Raw genomic sequence first — 22,866 nt, 5'->3', positions numbered from 1 at the left:
TCACACTTTTGAGAGTTGGATTCCGGTGGAAAAAGTGATACGTGAGGGACAAAGAGGTTTTTTTTTGCCCCCACGGACATGCACAACCCCGAAAGAAGTGAAATTTCCACCCCTACGCAACACACCGGGGAGTCAAATAAACCCCTCAATATTCGGTTCAATGTTTGGAGAGGGTTAAAATGCTAAACGTTTATGAAAACAGCATTACTGAGGGCATACCAAAAACCTCTACACAGGAAAAAAAAAAGCAAACCCACACTACGAGAATGCGAAAATTTTGGATAATGAATAGTAAATATTTATTCTACCGTCCGGAACAGCTTCCATCGCTTATGCGAACGGCGATAAGAAACACTGTTTCGGGGAGCATATTTTTCGAATCTGTTTACCTACCATGATGGAAAACGAGGAACCTAAAAAGAAGCAAAAGTGGATAATTATTTAGGATTACATTATTGATCGAGATCGGTTACAACATTACCTCCACTGTAGAGTTAATTATCCATAAGGAATCCCTGATTTAGCATTCGCTCAACGTACGTTTTTCGCCTACTACCACTTGCAACGTAAACCTTTAAAAATTATAAAAAAGGTACGAGGATAATCATCGTGTCTGTGTCTTTCATGTTCGTTCGCTAACCGATACTGAGCTATCCGTGCGTCCGTTCCAGACAGTAATGGACAGTGAATGGTTTCTTGGTGAAACATGAATCCGCAGTGCGCAAATCGGTAAAAAGAGCCGGATGAACAGGGATGCAGCAAAATCGCAGGCGGTCGTGTCTCCTAATTGGGACATTCGCAGAACTACTCATGCTACACTCGTCGTCGGGTTCCTTCCTGAAGGAAATCATCAAGTGCCATTAAGAGCCACTTTTCGAAAGCTCTCAAGGATGGCCACCGTTCGAATGATGCGATGATGGGATGGTTTAGTTGAGTGGTGTTACAGTGGTACATGTAATATACCTGGTAAAATGGAACGTTTTACATTAAAAGATGGTGGCCGAATTCCATAAGCTACTTGCAGTATATTACTTATTTTGTAACTTCGGGTTTTTACGTCAAAACGAAATTTAAGTTTTAAATGATCAAATCAAATTTAAGTACAGAAATAAGCAAGAAGCACACAAACCTTACTGCACAACATTTATGAGCGATCACTTATTCGCTGAATTGATCGATTGCTTCAAAACCGCCTGAAAGTATGCAATACGTTTAAATTTTTCACACTTTCAATGAGTATTAAGGATTCCTTTAGGAACTCTAGTTTTGCTTTTCTCTTCAAGTTGTGCTCGTCTTACAAAGTTTAAGAAAAAACGAGGACATGAAGAAATGAAAGTTTCGATTCAACATTGATACTTTAATCACATTTGTTGTATTGAACCTATCTAAAATAATTGTAATATTTTACATTTTTTCTTTCAAAATACTCACATACTTAAAAATAAGCAATATGCTTCCTTAATGCCATTATCTTTTCCCACGTTCTGTGTAGTATTAGCTTTTTGAAATTATTTTCGTTATTCTGCCTCGAGTGGTCTCCCACGAGATTTTACGGAATGTCGCCATGAAAATCACACTCCTCCCGCAAAATACCTCCCGAAGCAAAACTCAAAGACACATCCACATCCAGCGCACAATCAACAATCATACAAATTGCGTGAAAAGGGCCGACCGAAAAAATATTTACCGCGCCCCATTGCAAGAGATAATGCGCAGCTGATTATGTGAGTACACCATTTAAGCCCAATTGCAACCGGTGAGGGATTGCAGCGTGAGAAAAACAAAACTTGCAAATAAATTAAATTCGTCGCGAGTTTTTTTTTTTTTGTTAAAACACACCACTTCCTTTCTGTTTTTGCTTTCCTGTCGGCCAATAAAATCACTGCCACCGGAAATGAGCCAAAGCGAGTGCTCCGTCCGTTAACTCATTTCGTGCCATTGGGTGAACGTTCAAGCAAGCTGATGCTTGGAAAGTTCGGCGTAGATAGCGCATAAAACATTCTCCTACCGGCCTACACAATCATCGCAATTCGATCGCAATTCCATGCTAAGCACCAATAAATCGCTGCTTTCTTCCGTTTCGCGCTGTACCCGGGGTTCGTTTGCATTTTTCTCCTTTTGCTGTCTTCTCGATGCTCCCGGGCATCCTTTAGCGTGCTCCCGTGCGACAGTCGTGCTAAGCAATCTAAATTTATATTTTATTATATTTTATCGATTTCCATATCCGCCCGCGCTTGGGGAGTGACGACCGTTACCCGACTGTTGTTCTTCCCGCCCCGTCCCGATGCATTCAAACATTCGCACGGTCTTTGAATCGTTGAATCGAAAATTTAAATCTGATTGTCTTGTCGCCCATTCCGTTCCACAATTGGAACGGCATGGGGCATATTCCGCTGTAGCATGATAAAAACAGTACGAAAGAAAGCAATGCGCCCGAGCAAACGAACAACAGAATGATGAGATGGAAAGAAGATGGGAAGGACACACTTGTTTCGGTGCAGTACAGGAAGCGCCACTGGGGGTGTGGGTAAAAGATGATGTGCAAGCTCGAAAAAATTGTCATAAAATGGGTTTCGTGGGAGCATTTGATCATTCGTGCCAGACTTGGCTGTAGAACACTCGGCAATAAAAGTCAATCAGGAGGAGTGCAGCATGAGGTGAACGGGTAATAAATATAGAACGCGATTGTGTCCCAGTGTGCAGTGATAGTGCATGATGTCTTCGACGTGACAAATTGTCTAATTTAAACTCTTTCTTTCCTACTGGTAGGAAATCGTGGTCCTAACCTTATACAAATAGCATAATACGTCCAAGCAAAATCAATGCCTTTAGACGGAAATTACGTACTTTTTCTACATGATCATCAAATTGTTCGTAGGTTAGCCGCGTGTGCAACCTTCAAACCGTGCCAAAAACGCAAGGAAATGTTGAAAACATTATTTAATTAAAAAACTTTCCTATAAATTATTGAAACGTGCCTGCAACTTTTCATCCCTTCGCCATACGCGTCGTCAAACCGTCAGTTTTCGTACCGAGGTGCGCTATTATTTCACTTTCATCATATTTTAGTTTCCAATTTTCTTCACTTTTTATTCGCTCGCTGCCATAGTGTTGAAACGTTCGGTGTACAGGAACGGCTATACAGTTAGACTGATAATTTTCGTTGCTCTTTTGTATCAAATGAGCAGAAAGTGTGCAGAACGTCTGAACGTCTCGGTTGGGAAGGTTGTTAGCAAAATTAAAGGAACTGTGCGCCGGGCTATAAAAGCGATGACAGAGAACTCAACGAACGGAAAGAGTTCTGACCTTCCTCCTCACTATTCGGATGATAAATTACCACACCGAAGTTAGCTGACATAATTATGGTTGGGCTGTTTTTTTTGTGGAAGGAACAGTTTTCAGTCAAGAACTACAGATTTTTTTTGGTCTACATGACATTAGTACTGAGCAGTAAGTTATGGATTTTATTTTATTTAAAAAATGAGTGCAAATTTTAACACGGTAACTCACTGTTGGATTGACTTTTTACGTGTACACCCGTCTGAAAGTATCGTAGAAGTCGAAGCCACGGACCGGATTGCATTGTGAACTCGTCCTGTCGACTCACTGTTTACACTCACTGTTTCAAATAATTCTTAAATAAATCGGTTCTTTGCTTATACGTTTCAGTCAACCAATTTATTACCTTTTTTGTCAAACAGATTTTTCAAACTGATCAATCACAATACATCGACAGTGTAATAATGTCACACAAATTGCATAACGATAGGCGATTAGTCATGGTAAACGTCTAAAAGCATACTTTAAGATTGATGCGTTTCCAGACACTCCCCCATTTAAAGAGTCTTTGGTGAGTTGGATTTCGTATCCCATGTTTATTTCTTCCCTGCACACAAACTGCAAAAACTCCTCCAAAACGCCTAAACGTATGCAATGTTATTTTATAAGAATCAATCATCCTATGGGCATTTTGTGTCTGTTTATCGAAATAATTCCCAAAAACGGAAAAAATCGACATCCATTCCATCCAATTATTTAAAGAAGTCATTATACGAGTGAATTCCCTGAAATATTCAGTGAACAAAGGTATAAACAGATAAAGTTCTCTTCTCTCGCAGTTAAGGATCTAACTTGACAATACAATTTTAAACACAACGAACATAATTACGACAGGGGAATAATACTGTAATGATAATTAAAAGCACTCAAACTGAAATAAAAGTACCTGCATCACTTCCACACTTGGCTGTATATATAGCATAGCACCTCATTAAAATCATTACTTCTTAATGTAAGACAAAAAAACCGATACACGGAGATTAAATCCCACAAAAAGGACTCACCCTCTTCCAAACAGCATCGTACGAGGTAATGCTCATCTCATCTCGTAAGCTCATTACATTATCCCCGTCCACTAAGCACTTTCCAAAACTGCATCTCAGCCGACTCCAGCTCAGCAATGACAGCCATTGAGAAGCACGCTGGAAAAGACAAAAAAAGACGGTTAATTAAAATGCACAAACGAATTACGGCAAACGGTGTGATACGGCGTTGGTTTCATCGGATAAACCACCTTTTCCTTCACCGCCAGAAAACCAATTTTCGACTTCGATCGTTTGCCACGCTTCCAAAACGTACTCACACTTCAGCTGTGCATTTGGGCGATGATGGCAAAAATGGCCATTTTCCTTCGGGGTTTCATCGCCCATCTTACTTTGTTTTCAACGCAACCAATCCACAACAAAAAGGGATTACAATTGGCGAAAGTGCTTTCGCGTATAATTGATATTATTCCAGTAGGATGATTTACATTTATGGTTGCAATGGAAAGGAATCGAAAATTGGGTGGAAGACACTGATAGCCTTCGCATCCAAAAAAAATGGAGTCGAGAAGGTGGCAAGCGAAACATTAATCGGTTTAAGTGATTGCTATAAATAAAACGCTACAAAAGTGGGGTTCCAATTGTCTTCCGCCGAGGGGATACCGAAGATTGAATCGTGAGCAGGGAGTAAATTATCAACCGTGCTGCTGATGAGAGCCCCCCGAACGGAATCGATTATGGCAACTGGGAATCTTAATGGTAACGGCCATAAACGCTTGCATTATAAAATCATTAATTTTTCGGAAGGTAGCAAAGTATGCAAATTGGGTAGCATCCTTTACAGCACCTTTGTCGGTGGTCGCGTTGACAAGCACATAACCGAGCAGGGGTTGATTTTTGTTGGCCATAGGAATCCGAGCGATTCGAGGAAGGACGGGGCGGCGCTGATAACAACAGCTTAATAATGTGAAGAGCGGCAAACAGGTTTAGAGATCGTTTGTACTTTCCTACACAAGACCTCACACAATAAATCGCATATACGCAGTTTTTGCTCCATTTGGATACTCAGCAACATTCCTCGTATATCAATAACACTCGCCACGTGGACCTCCCATCAGTGATACAGCTGAACTGGGAAGCAAATGCAAAAGCAATTCATTTTCACCAACCCGTGCGATCCATTTCTCGGACGAACCCATCCAAAGCATTCGCTGATCGGTTTTAATTGAAATCCTAATGAAAATGGTTCAGCCTAACGACCGGATGAAACCATTTCCCGCCTAATATACCGCCGGGCCCTGATGCCATCCCTCCCTTTTATGGACCACGAAATATACGCCATTATGCTCCGCACCATTGTAGGGATGTTTTGTTGTAGCAGAACCCAAAAGGATGATGGTGAAAACGAAAAACACTCCAATGCAATGATTATGAAATTTTAATTCCATATACAATCTCGTTTGCTCGTTCACTTTTGGGTGGGTGATGAAAGCTTATGGTATAGTGTAGCAGGGCGTATCTGTATTTTTGCCACCGGTAACCCTTCTCGCTTCCGGAGGGCCAAGTAATGGACCAACCGGTCAGTGTTGTGTTTGTGCGAAAAAAAAGTCCACCGAAGGAGAGAAATTGTGTTTGTTGCCGCCTGTGTCCTTTAAGTTGTAACATTTTTTTTCTTTCTATGGACGGCATCAAACGAGCAAACATTAAACATATAGAAAGTGTTTTATCGAGATCAAATGAGAAAAGTAATTCTTAAATGCGAGTTAAAGTTTGTTTTAAACAAATGTTTATAAACTTTAATACATACAGGCAGAACATCAATGGATTATCATTGGGACCTACGTTGATAACGCCTGATATTATGCAATGAAAAGTAAACTGCCAACAATTTCCCCAACATCAACACGAAATTGCATACTTTCAGGCGTTATTATTTTAAGTTTTAACTATACTAATAAAATTATGAATTTTATGTGTGATTATTTTTTTATATAATCTGATCGAAATAACGTTTAAAAGCATTTTTCCACATAAAATAATCTAATGCATTTATTGCGTAGCAGCTTCCTATTTCTAACTGCACGCACGCGTATCCCTTGTCCAGTCGGTTCACAAAGTCACGTGTCAACGATACAACTAACTTTTGACAAATTCATTTAACCACGAACGCTCGTTTGTCTTGCGGGTTGATTCATTTCCACTGACTTACTACCCAAAGCGGACGGCTGTATCATTAATACCTTCGCTCCAAAAGACCAATCAATACTATCGTTTGGTTTGAAACACTTGACTTCGTGCCCTTTCCCTAAAGCCACATACAAACACAATGTGCTACAGAAGGCAAGGCTTTGGCTCACGAAAGAATATATCTTTTCTTGGTGTATCGAACAACAAAAAAACGTGGCAAATCGACAGCAAACAAGTGGAAAAGGTCACTTTACGAGCCCCCAAGTTCCGGCACCACACTGCCGAGACCAAGCGAAACCGATAACACAATTACACCGTGGAAGCTCTTCGGCACACATGGTGGTTCCGGTGGTAGTCGACGTATTGTTCGAAGGGAAGCATAAAACCGAAACAGGGCACGTACACGGCTTGCGATTTCCGGCGATCACAGGATGGGTTTTAGTGCGGGCCCGGTTATCCTGTTACCGTTTAATTAGTGATTATGCTGACAGATGATCTAACCGTTCCGTTCGTGATCCATTCCAGCGAGGGATGGAGGAGCGCGGGATGGAGGTAGGAAACGGTAATTTACCCCGAGCTTTGGTACGAACCATCAATTGAACCGTTTGAACCGGCGAAGGATGCGTGACAAGCATGACGAGAATGTATTACCACAGCGATAGTGAAACACAACCACTGTCTGTGAAGTGATTCATAAAACACTTGTAATATGGCATAATGAAAAAAAAAACACACACACAAAAGCATACATTAATAATTGAATGTTCGGGTAAGTCGTAAAAATATGAAACAAAACTACAAAATGTAATTATTTTGGTGCGATTAAAAAAACTGTTGCACGTTGCACATAAATACCAACATATTCGCGCATTAAAAAGAAACGATTCCAACTGGTGCATTTAATCAATTAATTAACATAAACTCAATTAAACTATCGTGTGGTTTGTGGTCACACACACACACACACACACACACACACACACACACACACACACACACACACACACACACACACACACACACACACACTGGTTGATTTGAAACCACAGTGACCGGTAGGACGAAAATAAAACACTCGACAACAACGCCACGCAACTGCTGCATTGCATTGCATTGTGCAGATCCGGGCGTGTATGCATTAAAATTTTAAACATTATTCCATACGCTGATAGTTCAGCCACCCATACTCCACTCGATAAACTACCGAAACAACGCGAATGCTTCCAATATGCATCGCATAATTGACACTAATTGATTCAATATTCAATGGGCGATGAGCTTTCGCTCACGATAAAGCGCTTTTTTTGCAAGTGTGTTTTTTTTCTATTTCGTTTTTGGTTCTCCTTACCATGGATTATAAATATCCAACCAGCAGCTCAAAAACCGACAGTACGAGTACCCGCAACTAATTGACGAATTATGTACGCCGTTGAGCTAACAAAATCGCACAGTCCCGATTTTGCATAAACAACAGACTCGTGGGTGCGCCAATGCGCGTGTTGCAAGTGACGCGAGCAAAGGGCACGGGAATATAATAGCAATGTTGTTAGTCAAAACATGTCATCCGTGTTTTTAACCCACCCACCACGCCATACTCACCCAAAAACCCACAAAAACCCCAACAAACAAGTAATCCTCATCCGCGTCTGCGAGCCCGACATGGTGCGGGGACGGGTCCCGAACATAACCAAATGCAACCCCGCACGACCTATGGTTTTCGAGCATGGGGCGTACTACTTACGGAATGAAAATTCATCCTAATTACCTACGCCAATGTGGCTGATGCTTTGGTTACAATTTTTCGCCATCCGTTAGAGCAAACACCAGCAGCAACAACAACAAAAAAAACAAACATCATGTTTTCTGTCCATTTTTTTATCAATTTTCTCATTCCCACAGAACCACACCGTGATGCTGAGTGTATGGTGAGATTGGTGGTGAAAAATGGTGGTAGCATAATTAAACGGGCGTGCACTGGTTGGGTTGTAGGCTTTGGGCACTGGTTTTCTTTTCAATGCCGCCACATTTTCCTTGCGTTGAAAAATACATGGGCGTAAAGTGAACTATACGTGTTCGTGTACTACGCAGCTGGATTCTGGGTACAAGTCTGTGACAAGAGATGGATTTAAAGATTTTTAATTGCTTTAAGCCACCCTTACTTGATTGGCTCGGTTGTTTACTCACATTGGCCATAATAATTGAGTGGTAATATAATACTTAATCATTTCTTCTAAGAAGACACTCAGAGTTTACTAAAAGAAATTCAACATATTAACACATGAAAATGTAATTGCATACCTTCAGGCTGACTTGTCAATGATAATAAGAAAATCCCCCTTAGTATGCTATGCTAAATTTTTAAATGCATTTCGTCTGCTTAACTCACTGAAGCGAACAGTCGAACAACCAATTCAGTATTCATAATAAGTTTACGAATGCAAATTTAACTTAATTGATCGGCAGTAGGATTATACCCAAGTCATTATTATAATTTAATACCTTCCAAACTCCACATATTTTCCGCTTCCTCGAATAAAGACCATTTTCCAATCAGTTGCATATTTGCGACCCGATTCATCAATAATCTGCACACGCCAAACGGTGGCCGTTCCGAAAACGGTGCCTTTTCGGAACCGTGCCTAATAGACCGCCCCCGTCCGATAATTGATTGTTATGCTGATTTATGAGCTACGCTGGCCGCATCTAGTCTCGGCCCTTCTGCTACACTTCCCAATCGCTGGAAAATATATACAACGCCAGCAGTTCGCAACGCAGAGACAACGGCCAAATGGTACGTTGCGTTTCGTCGCATCAATCCTAATTCCGAACACGTTCCCGGACGGTGGCTAATTCGTTTCCAAAACACCTCGTCACCTTTGGCTGGTTTCGATTTCGACACTCCATAAATTCTTCGCACGCCGAAAGAAACACACCGCACACACTAATTTGTGCGATGCTGGCAGAATAATGATTAGCACCACGAACTCGTACCTCACACATGCACACGTACCGGGCAGCATCCTCCAGTTTCGAGAGTGGCCACCGAGCCAGCAAATCAATCCATTGTTTATGAGCATGATTTATGAGAGATTATGGGTGCAAGATTTATTCTCGGGTGGTCGATAAATTACGCACAAGAATGTGTGCAGATTGTGCGTTCGAAATGATTGGACTACAAAGTGAAAGCAAGCTACGGGTGAGATGTGCTATGCATTATTACTTTTATGAGCTGATTTATTCTTGGAGAGGTTTGATTGTTTTAAGAATGGTAGAATGTTACTTTTAAAATTTTATAAAACCAGCCCCGACACAGGAGGGTTTGCTGGATAAATTTAAAGCGTATTGTGGGCAGTGTGGCCTACTTTGCACCGCATAAATTTAAGGGTATTGTCTAATCATGCCATCACATTTCATAACTTCAGGAGTAGCTATTGCTTTTTTAGAGCTTTGAGTGAAGCATTGGTAACAATCAAACATGTGGCATAATTACCAGTTTCTAGGCGATTTCTACATCACATTTAAACTAATAGGACTCCTTTGTGGCCAAATGTTTCCCAAAAGCATTTGTTAAATAGCGTAAGACAAAATGTCTTTTAAACCCAGGAAGAAACTGTATTTCTCCTGTTTAATTTATACCTCACATCTACATGGAATACATTAAATTACTTTACATGAAGATTACCTAACACAGAATTCATTAAAACTGCGCCTTCGGAAACTAAACTTTAACCTTTGTTGAGTTCCTAGAAACCCTTACAAGGATGCGATGTAACATTTCCAGCAAGGTCAGAAATTCAAAGCAGTGGTCAACTCTTAGCTATCACCCTCAACCCAACCGCATAACGAAACATAAATATCACTTTACTGCCGCTTTGCATTATCATAAAACGTCTATAAATTTGTAACTACAATTCAACGATCTGCTCCGAAATGGTGCTGCTGTCCAGATACTTTGATTTTTTTCTTTTCGTTGTTAGTAATTCCTGCTTATCGAATAGCTTGAAAGGGCAGTGATTTTAGGTCCCCACGCTCAACCCAATCGCGTTCCGCATTTGCTGCATCTTTCCCACACTCCTTTCTCGCAATCCCTCGTATTCGCCATTACTTACCAAATGACAACAGGGTTGGAACGGGCCTGGCTGATAGTGGAATTGGAAAACTATGCTCCGAAGCGATGGGGTGAAACGGAACGGTCAACAGCCACTCGAAGAATTGTTGCGGTTCTGCCGCTGGCACTAAAGTGTTTGCCCGTTTGCCGCGTAAGTGGCCATTTTTTGCACGCGCGCACCCTACTTTTCAAGCGGGAGTTCAGTTTTACGACTCAAACTCGGAGGAAAAACAATGTTTTTGTACCTGGCACTATGTGCCACCCGAAACGGGATAGCTAAAGCAATTAGTTAAATGCATTTTCAGCATGCAGCACGGGTTAGTGATAGATGCTTGGAATGAATGCTAATTCACTTGATTGAAGGGAATGGTTAGTCAACAATTGAACAGCCTAATAACAATTGGAAGAAAAATAACTACTCCTAGTAACTCATCCTTCAACAGCTAAAAAGTACAACTACAGTTCAAATGTGTGACTTCCATCTATTGCCACTCAGCATAACGAGCTGCACAAAGCAGCACTCTCGCACGGTCCTATTTTGTAACAGAATGGAACAAATTTCCATGGCATGGCAGCAGCAGCTTTACGATTCACGTCGTAAAAATATAACACTCACATCTGAAATGGAGCCCTTTACTTCGTCAAGCACCCTTCAAGACCATAAGCGCAGCAACGGCGGTAATCATTAGCTAAACCATTGGTCCGCCTAAGCTTGCATCGAGCAGAACAGCAGTGGATCAAACATTAAAACTGTTCATCATAATGTTCCCTGTTGTTTGGGTGATGAAGCTGTTAACATTCAAGAGCTAAGGCTTTTTTTTACGGTTACGGAGAATTTTAAATACCGTTCCAGCTCTACTGCTTCCGTCAGGTGAACATGCTGCGCGTTGTTTTGGGTTTTATGTTTAAGCTTTAAGTTCTGCTGCAGCATGGATACTGAGCGATGGCAGAAAATGGGAGCATTTTCTGTAGAAGCCATTTTGTGCTTTACAGACACAATAAAAAGCCAATTGAACGATTAGCATCTGAATCAAACGCTCCGTTTTTTCTGCGAAGTAAAGTAATACATTATCATTAAAAACGCATCGGCGAAATAAACCTTCCCACCTCTGACAGTTCCACGTACTTATCGAATTTTAATCCAAAAAAAAAACTTCCTCTTGTTTTACTTACAGCCCAACACACCACCAATTCCGATCCGATCCGAGGCAGAACATTTAACAAACCAAAAAAACCGCAAATGAAACCGATCGTACGTGCTGCTACACGACACAAACCGGTGCATAATTGTCGGATCCGTTCGTATGTGTGTCCGTGTCTGTTGCGGGCGGATGCACCGATCAAAAGTGAAAAGCGGTGATGCATCCGTAACGAAACTGCTGTGTTTACTAGCCAGTATGCAACTGTCGGTGGTCATGTGAGTTTTGTTTCAGTGTACTAAAACCACGTGGCATTTGAAGTAGCTTAAGTGAGGTTAGTGCTTAGTGCAAGTAGGAGCAGAGAGGATCCTTCCCAAACATCGTAGTTATACCATTTTTATCAGCCCGCATCGTAGCAAGAAGGTAAGCAAATCATCATTTTGTCTGTTCAGTTACTTAAACTTTCAATATTTCCTTTGAAGGGTAACCGATTGCTATTTAAGCGCGTGGTGGTATTATGAGCCTGAAGATATGCAATTGGAATTTTAATTGCTATTCTGCTATTAAACCATCGTACAACAGCAGTAATATGTAATGGAATTTTCCTTTTCTACTTTTTATCAATTTTTATTTCGATTCGGATGAACTATTAGCGAAGCCTAGTGGTGGATAAGCCTCCAAACGAATAAATTCTTTAGAAAAAAAAAAAAAAATTATTGCTTGATCAAATCCAGAAGGTATCTTGGACCACTCCATTGGACGGAATATCTTAAAGAAATCAGATCGAATATTGATTTCTGCTTTGTTCAGTCCAGTCCCTTTGACTGTTAACGTCTCTAAAGATGATATTTCTTATAGACATACTCCTTCTCTCTAATCCATTCTTCTGCCCGTCACAAAGCTCATTTTGTCTTGTATCACCCAAGAAATGTTCAAAGTATTGTCGACAGAATGACGTAAATAAGGTACACTTGCTCCTAACAAAACTTATCTTTGCAACTCTGATGGTTCTCTTGCAAACAAATCTTCAACGTCACAGTAGCAACAGCTGTCAGCAGCTGGAGCAAGCCTTAAGTTGGTGCTAATAATCGAGTCTTTTTCCTCGATAACGCCCATAATTTGCAGCTCATTCCGTTATCACAGTACCACCTTCTACACGCCGAATGAGATTTCATAATCCCTCCCAGACACTGTGTCTACTTGAAGCTCTTTCTTCGTCTCCAATTATTACAGCAACCAATTGACAGCAACCAAAAGAAAAATGTCTCCCCATCCGAGAAGTCCACAACATTTGCTTCTTATTTCTTGGCTCGAGGTGGAGGTGGTGGTTATCGTTTTTCCCTGTAATACCCTCCTGACTATCACCTCCACAGCAGATAACAACACAAACTGATGTTGCGTAGCATAGGGTAGCTTTGCTTTGGGCTTAGTTCTGTTGCGAGACATCATACCAAATGAACTTTAGTCAGTGCTTTCTAGGTCGAAATTATCCTACAGTTACGCAATGGGAATAATCAATAGGAGAAAACAGAAATAGATCCCCCTGGAATCAGAAAGATATCTACACATATTTGGATATATATATATATATATTTGGATTAGGTAGCAGCTTTAAGAGCTCCGAAACATCTATATTGATTTTCTGAGTTGGGAACAGCGTGAGGTGAAAATTCTTACCGTACATATTTTAAACAACATACAAAAATATTCAAATTCATTTTTTTGCTTATCTACCCATAGCACATGATAGCAGATATCTGCTAAATTTTCTGTTCTAGAGCACGGCAACACGGCTGATAGCGCAATCAGCTAAATTGATTATACAGCCTTCAACACGGAAAACGTATCCAAAGCAATTTAATTATGCTAAAAATGATAAAACTAAATAAAAATACACAAAACCATTCATTCACCGTTGCTAAAACATATTGGTGACTTCAAATATCCTCCGGCAATACTCATAACAGGTTTTGATTAAATTGCATCCAAGCAATCACATCCACACTGTTCGATTTTAATCCATTATATGATTGGAGTGAAGCAAACAGGTGCTATTTCATTGATGCCAGATTAAATGTGTACATTTATTACCATTCACTGGTTTTATTAAACACGACCAGCTGTAATGCACAGATCTAAATTATTTTACGCAAACGTATTTATTTTTAGCAAACGTAAACTAATTTTACTGGACTTAATTTGCGTTCACTGTGCGAGAAGCATGATTCATGTCCAGCATAAATCATACTCCGGCACGCATCAATCATTTCGTCTATTGATGGTCGGCTGAACATGGACGGCTTTACAGTTCGCCGTCACATTACAGAGCAAATTGAACGAAAACGATAGCAAATATTGACACGTTCAATGGCAACCATTGAACTGTAAATAAACCAATCTAAATCGAAATCCGTTTCAAAACGCACCACCATGGTTTTGCTTCCCACCCACCATCATCGTGATGAAGAAAAAAAAACCGCAAAACTTTAGCCCAAAAATAACATTCCAGTGGGCGGCCGAGAGAGTATTCTAGAAACTTGGAACGCTCGAATAAATTTCACCGTAAACAGTTCTACGCTTCAAACCCCACAGTCCGCAGCTTAACCAGCAACCGTGAAAGGTGGAATCAAACCGCGTCAGTTGGTACCCGTGCAAAAAAAAAAACCGAACGGCTTTACTAAATAAACCGATATAAATCAAACGCCAGCCTAATTTATGTTGGCGATGGCGCATCAGCAAGGTAACAAAAACAACTTTTACTGCGGGGATATTAGGAAACGGACGGAGAGCGAAAGGAGATTGTCAAAGAAAATTCGATCGTTTGATATCGTACCTGATTGGATGGTCCGAGGTTTCGAGTTTTCTTTTTTTTGCTACAAAATTTGGCGAAAGTTGTCGAAATTAAATCGGATAAGGAACGGTTGTATCGTGACCGAAATGTAACACCCATCGGGGAACACGATGCTGAACCGGTTTGGTGATTATTATTCCTTATCCCCGATCGAACCGACTTGTTGAGCTGTACTTCCAAACCCCCGGCGGTAAACAATCTCACAAACAGCACGCAACCAGAACCACCATGAGGCGAACGGGTCCTTTTTGTTCGGCAAAATGCCGGTTAAAAGACAGGTAAAATAAGAAAACGAACGTCATACAGGACTTTAGAATAAAGTATAGATGGGGGAAAAATCAACAAAGCGTGTATAACTGATGCCTCTGTCGATTTGTGACATTCCCCCATTGACCGTGCGGGACAATGAAAAATGAGCCCGATCGAAGAATGTGTCCTTTCGTGGTCGACAGATTACATTTCCACATATTCGCAGGACCACTGATTAAGACCTTAAGATGTGTTTGGGAAAATAATCTCTTCACGGTACAAGAAAAACACACTCCCATTCCAAACCGCTTTTCCCATTTTCCCTCCCCTTTTTTGGACCGATCCCATTCGTTCCGATTTTATTTATTTCCTCTTTCTGCAACACCGCTTTAATACGACGCAACAGTGTGCGCGATTGAATGCTCCAGCGTTTTGCTGAAAGTTAATACCGGTTGGCAGTTTTAGGTTAGTTCGATTCTTCTCCAGTTCTGCTCCTCCACCGGGGCAAACGGGACTGATTTTTCCCATTAATATCATGCACCACCAGGCGCCTCCATTCGGATTCGTTCACTCGGAATTAGGGTGCTTCGACGCACCGCCTGTTTCCGGCCCTTCCCAAATACAACGCTCCGGCACCGGCACTGTTTCGTTTCACAGTGCTGGTTGTTGTTCGGGGTTGTCGAGCCCGTAATAAAACGTGACATTAATAGTCATCGATTTATGGTTCACAGTGCGTTTCTGTCGGTTCGGTGTATTTACATTCGATTGCATGTTGTTTAGCTTGTACGCAACACTGCACTGGTTCGTACGTGCTGTGAGAAGGTTATGAATCTTCTCCCCGCAGTGTAGTGATTTACTGTGGATCGGTTCATAAATTTGTCCCTCAATTTATGGTTCCTTCTGCTGAAGCGGGGGGGGGTCAGAAACGTGAGCTTTTTTTTGCTTTCGGACTTTAATACAAACGCTTTTATCCCAAACTGACACTGTTTTGCTGACGTGCGGAAAATTAGGAAACCACCACAAATTCATTTTCGAACTGTAGAGTACAGGTCAGCTTTGTATAGACTTGCGGTTCTTTTCATAATACTAAAAAAAATTAATAAAAACCAATCTGTCATAATCAGAAACACTACTGCCACTTAACAAACCACTTGCATTATAATTAAATGTAACTATATGAAAAAAGTTTACCCTATTAATCCAGTTTTACATTATCTTCCACATTATCCCCACCCTCCCAGCGGAGTATCCAATTTAGTTTTAATTAATTCGTTGTGTTTACGTTCACTACTGAGCTTGATGGCTTCATCTAAAAACAATAAAAATGTTAATAACAAAAAATAAATATACTGCTGTCCTTTTGTTGTGCATCTATATTGTAATTATATCTAACCGACCGGTAGTGTATTGGTAGTGGCGCCGGTCTTCACACTACAGGACCGGTCCAAAATCCCATCCGTAGCAATCCCCAGCCTTCGAACCAAGATTAAACATTAACTTTTCGACATTTTCGTGAAAAAGAAAACCGACAAGCAATTTAATTCTACAGCACCATATTCTATTGCTCTATTTCATCACCTCTAGCACCATAATGAATTTCAACATATCTGCACGTGCGGCACTGCTCATCATGCTGGCCCTGGTCTGTGGGACGACGGCCGCCAATGCTACCCGGAAGTGTCCTACCGACTGTCACTGTGATCTCGACCAGAAAGGACGCTACCGTACGGTCTGCAACAAAGGTATGGTAATCGAATGAAACACTCGCCAGCTCGTTACGCACTCGCTCGCCCAATCGCCGCTGGGAATGAAATGGAAAAACACCCCAACATATGTGTTCGAAGATGATCAAATGAAAACAGCAAACGACCTGCTGCTAACAAATGAATAGCTTGAAGGCAAAAAGTGTCTTCCCTGAACCAAACGAACCGCAAGAAGGAACGAAACCTCTTCCCATGTCATGTGTATAGTTTTGCACTCAATTATGCTGAGGTATACAATTACCCTTCAAGTGCGATTATCATACGACGCAACGAAATGCCTGTGAGGTGTGACTTTGAAGTTGTTCTACTGCACCCGTCCAAACAAACGAGTTTGCATCGACCAGAGCGCAGAAGTTCGATGTCAAAAACACTCATCATTGTTGCTTTCATAAGATTTTGATAACGACAAAAAATTAATCCAATTCTTACCAACTTAATTTGTATTCATTCTCCCGTTTGCAGTGGAATGGATTATACCTCCGCTTTTACAATTCGAGCCGGACGTCGAGGTGTTTGTCATCTCGAACACGCGCAACCCAATCAACGTGGGACCACAGTTTCAGTTCTTCAAAAAACTCGAAGTCCTGCGTATCGTCAACGCCAACATACAGTCGGTGGGTGACCGTTCCTTCTGGGGCTTGGTACGGCTGAAGACAATTGATATCTCGCACAACAATATTACCCAGCTCGGGACGGAGAACTTCCGCGGTCAGGACAATCTCATCGAGCTCGACCTATCGCGCAACCGGTTGGACAATATCGCGAGCGGCACGTTTGGACATTTGAAGGTAATGCGGCTGCTAATTCTGACTGGTTTTGATGTGATGCGTCACTGAATGCTTCTCTTTCATTGGCAGGAACTAAAAACCCTTCACCTAGTAGCTAACTCCATCACCGAATTTACTCAACGGTTGTTCCTGCATCTGGCGAAGCTGAAGTATCTTGATCTGAGCCACAACTCCATCGAAGATCTGCCACCGGAAGTGTTCAAAGACGTACAGGTACTGCATTTTGCTCTCTGTCCCTGGATGGATAATCAACCATTGCTAACGTTCGTCTACTTTTCTCGCAGGATTTAAAAATATTTAAGCTACGCGGATGTCGCCTGTCCAAAATTAACCCCCAAATTTACAACATTCTTTCCCACCTGACGGAGCTGGATTTGGGACATAATCAGGTTTGGCCAACGAAACGGTTTTATCCTCAAAACGCAGTAACCTTACTTCCATTTCAACCTGCTTTCAGATCAAATATCTCGACCGGGAAGAATTTAAGGACCTGCGGCATCTGCAAAAATTACGCCTCGACGGCAACCAGCTGTCGGTGATCGTCGATGAATTATTCACGAACCAGCGGGAGCTAAGTTTTCTTGGTAAGTTGGGAGCCCTTCGACTCGCTCGATCAAAGCGGTGAAATTTGCGTTAATGGGCCGCTGAACCGAAAATGCCGTCCGGATTCTTTTGATCTGCTTAATGAATGCATGGCTGGCTGGCTTTATCTGCCCCCCCAGATGTTTCCCGCAACCGGTTGGCCAAGATCGCGGACCGGGCGTTCGAGAACCTGACGAGCCTTACCTACCTGGACGCATCGTACAACAAGCTGTCCCTCATAGAGCCGGCCTGTTTTCGCCCGCTACGGAACCTGCAGACGCTCAACATTAGTGGGAATTTGCAGCTGGATCTGAGCGAAATGGAGGACACGATACAGGTACACTCACAACAATTAATCATCCAAACTATGGGTGTAGTTTTTCATGTAGAATGTAATCGCTGCTTCAATTACTATAAATGGGCTCCTCTCAGCGGGATGCAATCAGTATGATACACTACCTCCAGCTCCAACGGCACGATCTAACACACCAACACATCTTCTTTTCTCCCCCGTCATAGGTCATAAAGAACATCACCGGGCTGATGGTGGCCGATATGGGTGCGATCCCACCGAACCTTTTCGGTCCCTTCCGGCGTCTGAGCGCGCTCAATCTGTCTGGAAATCATATCGATAACATCACCCTACAAATCATCGAACCATTGAACCATTTGGCGGTAAGTTTCCCCGAACAACTCCCCGGTGTGGAGTCGATGCTTCGGGGGGGGTAAAGGCTTCCAGGGGTGCAATTCATGATCATTCTTATGCGCTACTGAGCTCGGGGGATCCATATCTTCCCAATGTAGCGCACACGAAACGGAACACAGCGAAAACCTTCGGAAATAATATGTGCAGATTCATTTTTCAATCACAATGGTGCTTATGATGGTGCAGCGAGCGAATCGTTCGCGCCATCGAGTTGCATTTCAATGAGATGCCACAACGTACCCGAACGTACGTGCATCAATATTAACAGCCATAGTTTTATACATCCTGAAACTACTACCATCTTTCACAAATGATAAATAACCTACACGAAAATGGGGCGTCTCCTCCTTCTTCGGCTCGGCGATTGCTAAGAGAAGCATTCCTGCTTTTCCCCTCCGACGGCTCTGCCACACAATCAGCGTGCGAGAAAACATCACATATCCATCGATGGTGATGACGACCATGCAAAACACGGCTGCACGATGCACCCAATGATAGTGTAACGCTGGCAAAAGAATCATTTTTCTAACGTACAAATTTACACCCTTACGCCATCTCATCATCCCCAAAGCTTCGGTTTTCTAGAAAAAAAAAAAAACAGTTCCGGTGGTGCAAAGCGGATGTTGTAGGGCAGCAAGTACTTCAAATCTTATCGCTGATACCCGACCATATTGCGATGGAGCAGTGCATACACACACAAAGGGAGAAAAAGCTCGAGAATAAAACCGAAATCTAACCTAGTATTTGATTTGCTTGCCTGCTCTGCTCGCATGATTACACTCCACACGTTCCGTTTCCATCTTCACACCACCAACAATTCTCAATCAGCGGACCCATTGTGCTGTGTGGATATGATTTACCGAAATGGTAGTGTTTATTTTTTTTTTGTTCCTGCTTCTTTCCTCACGTAGCAATGCCACGACGGTGGTAAAAGCGCAAATCTTTTCCAACCTACATACACACAGCAGTTGCAGCATTGCTAGTTTTTTGCGGTGAAGAATTAGGAAACTGCCGTCTACCCAACGCCGGAAAAGCCAATTTTCGACGGTAAATAGGCACACGAAAAAAGCGAGCTTTTTTAGATGGCAAAGCAAGAACAACTTCACAAGCTGGGAAATACTACGGAAGAGAACAGAGGAAAGCTAAATACACATCTCGCTAGAAAATGAAATATTTGATTTATACCATGTGCTTGTATTTACTATCAAACACACACATACACACACCCATACTACCTGAAACGACCGCAAGATAAACATCGGTTTTCAGTTTGCTGCAGCAAGAAGTCGTTTTTCACCTGCATATGCCATTTCCAGGTGGTAATGCACTTCACCGCGTGTATGAAGAAATTGCTTTTGGAGCTTCAACACAGTAAGCGCTGCTCTGCTTCGCGGGGTGGTCGTTCTTTACAAAACTCAGCACCAAACGATGCATTGCCCGTAAAGAATTTTATGAAATTTGAATTTCTCCCAACGCTGCGACGAAAGAGCAGCAAAGCTGTCGAACGTGTGAAATTCCGTGGAAAATCAATTTCAATATTTTTCGAACGAAACAAGTGGAAAAATGCTATTCGATCTAACCGAGCTTTGTGCATAAGCAGTGGAAGAATGAACGAAAGCGATCATAAATCCCTTTATTGTGTCAACCACCGTATGCGTGGAGTTCAAAGCAAATCAAAACATGCAATCGAAAACAACGAGCGTGGGTGCTGTCAATTGACCTGTCAGCGGCTGCGACGGTGTGCGACGGTTGTCATTGTATTGCATCAAAGGTTTCGATAGAACGCGCACGAAGCTCGTTCAGTGATCATTTTTACTGGCGGTTCTCTGAAAGGTGATGTATTTTATGTGTTTCTTTCCTTTCGCTCTCCTCTCCAGTTCTTGGATCTGTCCCGGAATCAACTGAACGGCATCCCGGAACGGTACGCCACCCAGCTGGCACGGATCGCCGACGTCAAGCTGGAAAACAACCCTTTGATATGCGACTGGTGTCACATGGGACCGCTCATCACACAGTCGAAAAAGGTACGTCACGTTACACCGCATCACCAGCATGGAGAGCGCGACGAGTCACAGTTCACGTTCCCAGACGAGTCATGTCCATCAAAAAGAAGCTCCAGATTAGAGCATCCTCTTGCTCTCGGGAAGAAGTACATCGAAACGTGGGCAACGAATGGCACGGAGTCGCAAGAGAACGCCATCCTGCAACGAGTAGCTTAGTCGCTTAGTGCTGCATGTTAATTTCTTTTTCGCTTTTCTGTTGTCCCCAGCTTAAGCGAGGTCTTCCCTGGCAGGAAGTTCCCCGGTGCTTTCTACCCGAACGACTACGCGAGGTGCGCATCGACGGGCTGCATCAAGACGGTGTCGAGGATTGTATGGAGGTGATTGTGGACGAGGATCATGATGCCGCCAGCACGTCGCACAACTTTCTCGAGCAAGGTATAAGAGGGTGGCGCGAAACTTCGATTCCCAATCCTCGGTTAGCTTTTACATATGCGCTTTTTGGTTCATTTTCTTCCCGTTACAGCGGGTAGCGTCAGCATACTGGCGGCCTGTGGGCTAATAATATTCATCATCCTTGCCATCATCGTCGTGTCTACGGCACTCTGTCTCTCGAGGCACCGGGCGCGCTACTATACGCACGAGGATAAACGAGGTAAGCTGTGTTATTAGAACTCCAGTAACGGTTATTTGATAGTTGAATAGACGAGGAAAAGCTGTTCCGTATACTACGAAGAGCTTTTTTGATGGCTTCCATGCAATATATAAGATGACTAATTCGAGTTGAAAGACTCCTTATAACGAGTGTAATCTTAAAATAGTGGACTCAATGACACCCTAGAATACTAGTGTGCCGAATAATTTCGGAAACTAATAGAAGTTTCCTTAGGTCCCAAATTGCATTCCATAATCCATGTCTTTCATTGATAAACTCAAGATAAGATCCAAAGATAGTGATCAATTGCACATGGAAGGGCTACTGGAAAATCTCAAAGGAATCATAGCAAACGTTTCCATTTCCCCATTACTCACAGACACAATACTCGAGAAAAATGCGGAAACACCCATCATCACGACGGGCAGCGAGATCAACTTCAAGTTCCCGTACAACGAACGTGTCTGCACGATCGACGAAATGTGCATCCCGCCTCCACCGCCACCCCCGGGAAAGTTGGCCCCGGCCAGCATCGAACGGTTCGATTAACGAACGGATCCAGCGATCCGGATCGGTGCGGATGGGCTACTTCCATCCACCACACCCGAGCCGGTCGCCGAAACCGTTGCCCTGATCGAGCTAGCGGCCAGCCATGCCAGCACGCGAGACGCACCGTCCGCAACCGATGGGCACAGCGGCACGCGAACAGTCACCATCAGCAGCATATCGCAGACCGCCGACCTAGGGTCGGATGTACCATCGACGAGCGGCATCACTGCGAAACCCTTCACACCGAAGAGCATCCTCAGAAAGCGTACCGATGCGGGGCTCTAGGATGGGCGACAGTCCTGTCCTTTTCACACTGTAAATAGTTTCACCACCAACCAACCCGGCAAGGCAGGTGAATTTTATCCATTAAGACGCGCTTTAGATCAATCGTACCCACATGGTGCGTGATATGTTTTATCCTTGAAATCGTATCTCCGGAGCCGCTTACGCCTTCCAACGAACGGGCATGGGAAGCGTTTAATCTAAGCGCTGGGACATCCTAAAACGGGAAGGGGGAGAGGGATGTAGTGTGTTATTAGTTATTAATTATAATCATGCGGGTTTTAAGCGCGATGCGGTTGACAGATTAGAAACGTTAACGGTTGTTGAGGGGTGGAGTTTTCGCTGGCTGCCATCGGCAACAGGCCACCGTGACGTGTGCAGGTTTATTGAGCGAATATCCGATATGTACATACTCTACACACATACACACACTTACGGTTTTCCTCGGATTTTTCCTGCAGTCAAGTGAGCACACGGTTTAGTGACTCCCTTGCGCTCCATTCGATCATGCGTTCCGGTACGTTTTGCGTCTAAACTCCTTTGTTTGGTATGGGCCGTTTGTTTCGTGTAGCTCGTGTAGTGGATATTTTGGGAAAATCATCATTCCTAAAGGCGAATATCTGCACTCGAGTTCCCACACTCCAACGACGCGAGATTAATGGTGTGCGTTTGGGGAGGATGACTT

The 22,866-nt window shown here is 42.7% G+C and overlaps 1 protein-coding gene across 1 annotated transcript; it reads left to right on the top strand.

Annotated features, from left to right (window-relative positions):
* Window positions 1-16,447: 16,447 nt before the first annotated feature.
* Window positions 16,448-21,899, top strand: LOC128713877 (leucine-rich repeat-containing protein 15). Its single transcript, XM_053808748.1, has 11 exons — window positions 16,448-16,598; window positions 17,082-17,407; window positions 17,477-17,620; window positions 17,692-17,796; window positions 17,865-17,991; window positions 18,130-18,326; window positions 18,509-18,664; window positions 20,573-20,719; window positions 20,965-21,133; window positions 21,222-21,350; window positions 21,730-21,899. Exons 1-11 carry the CDS (start codon window positions 16,448-16,450, stop codon window positions 21,897-21,899), a joined length of 1,821 nt encoding a protein of 606 aa, XP_053664723.1.
* Window positions 21,900-22,866: the final 967 nt, after the last annotated feature.

This window comes from Anopheles marshallii, chromosome 3, assembly GCF_943734725.1.
Source record: "Anopheles marshallii chromosome 3, idAnoMarsDA_429_01, whole genome shotgun sequence".
NCBI classification, from domain to species: domain Eukaryota; kingdom Metazoa; phylum Arthropoda; class Insecta; order Diptera; family Culicidae; genus Anopheles; species Anopheles marshallii.
The sequence above is the reverse complement of the archived record's forward strand: the minus strand, read 5'-3'. Positions and strand labels throughout refer to the sequence as shown.

Coding starts and splice junctions, on each gene's coding strand:
- LOC128713877 (XM_053808748.1), top strand. CDS start 16,448: ATGAATTTCAACATATCTGCACGTGCGGCACTGCTCATCATGCTGGCC. Junction 16,599..17,081: donor CCGTACGGTCTGCAACAAAG/GTATGGTAATCG, acceptor TCCCGTTTGCAG/TGGAATGGATTATACCTCCG. Junction 21,351..21,729: donor TACGCACGAGGATAAACGAG/GTAAGCTGTGTT, acceptor CATTACTCACAG/ACACAATACTCGAGAAAAAT.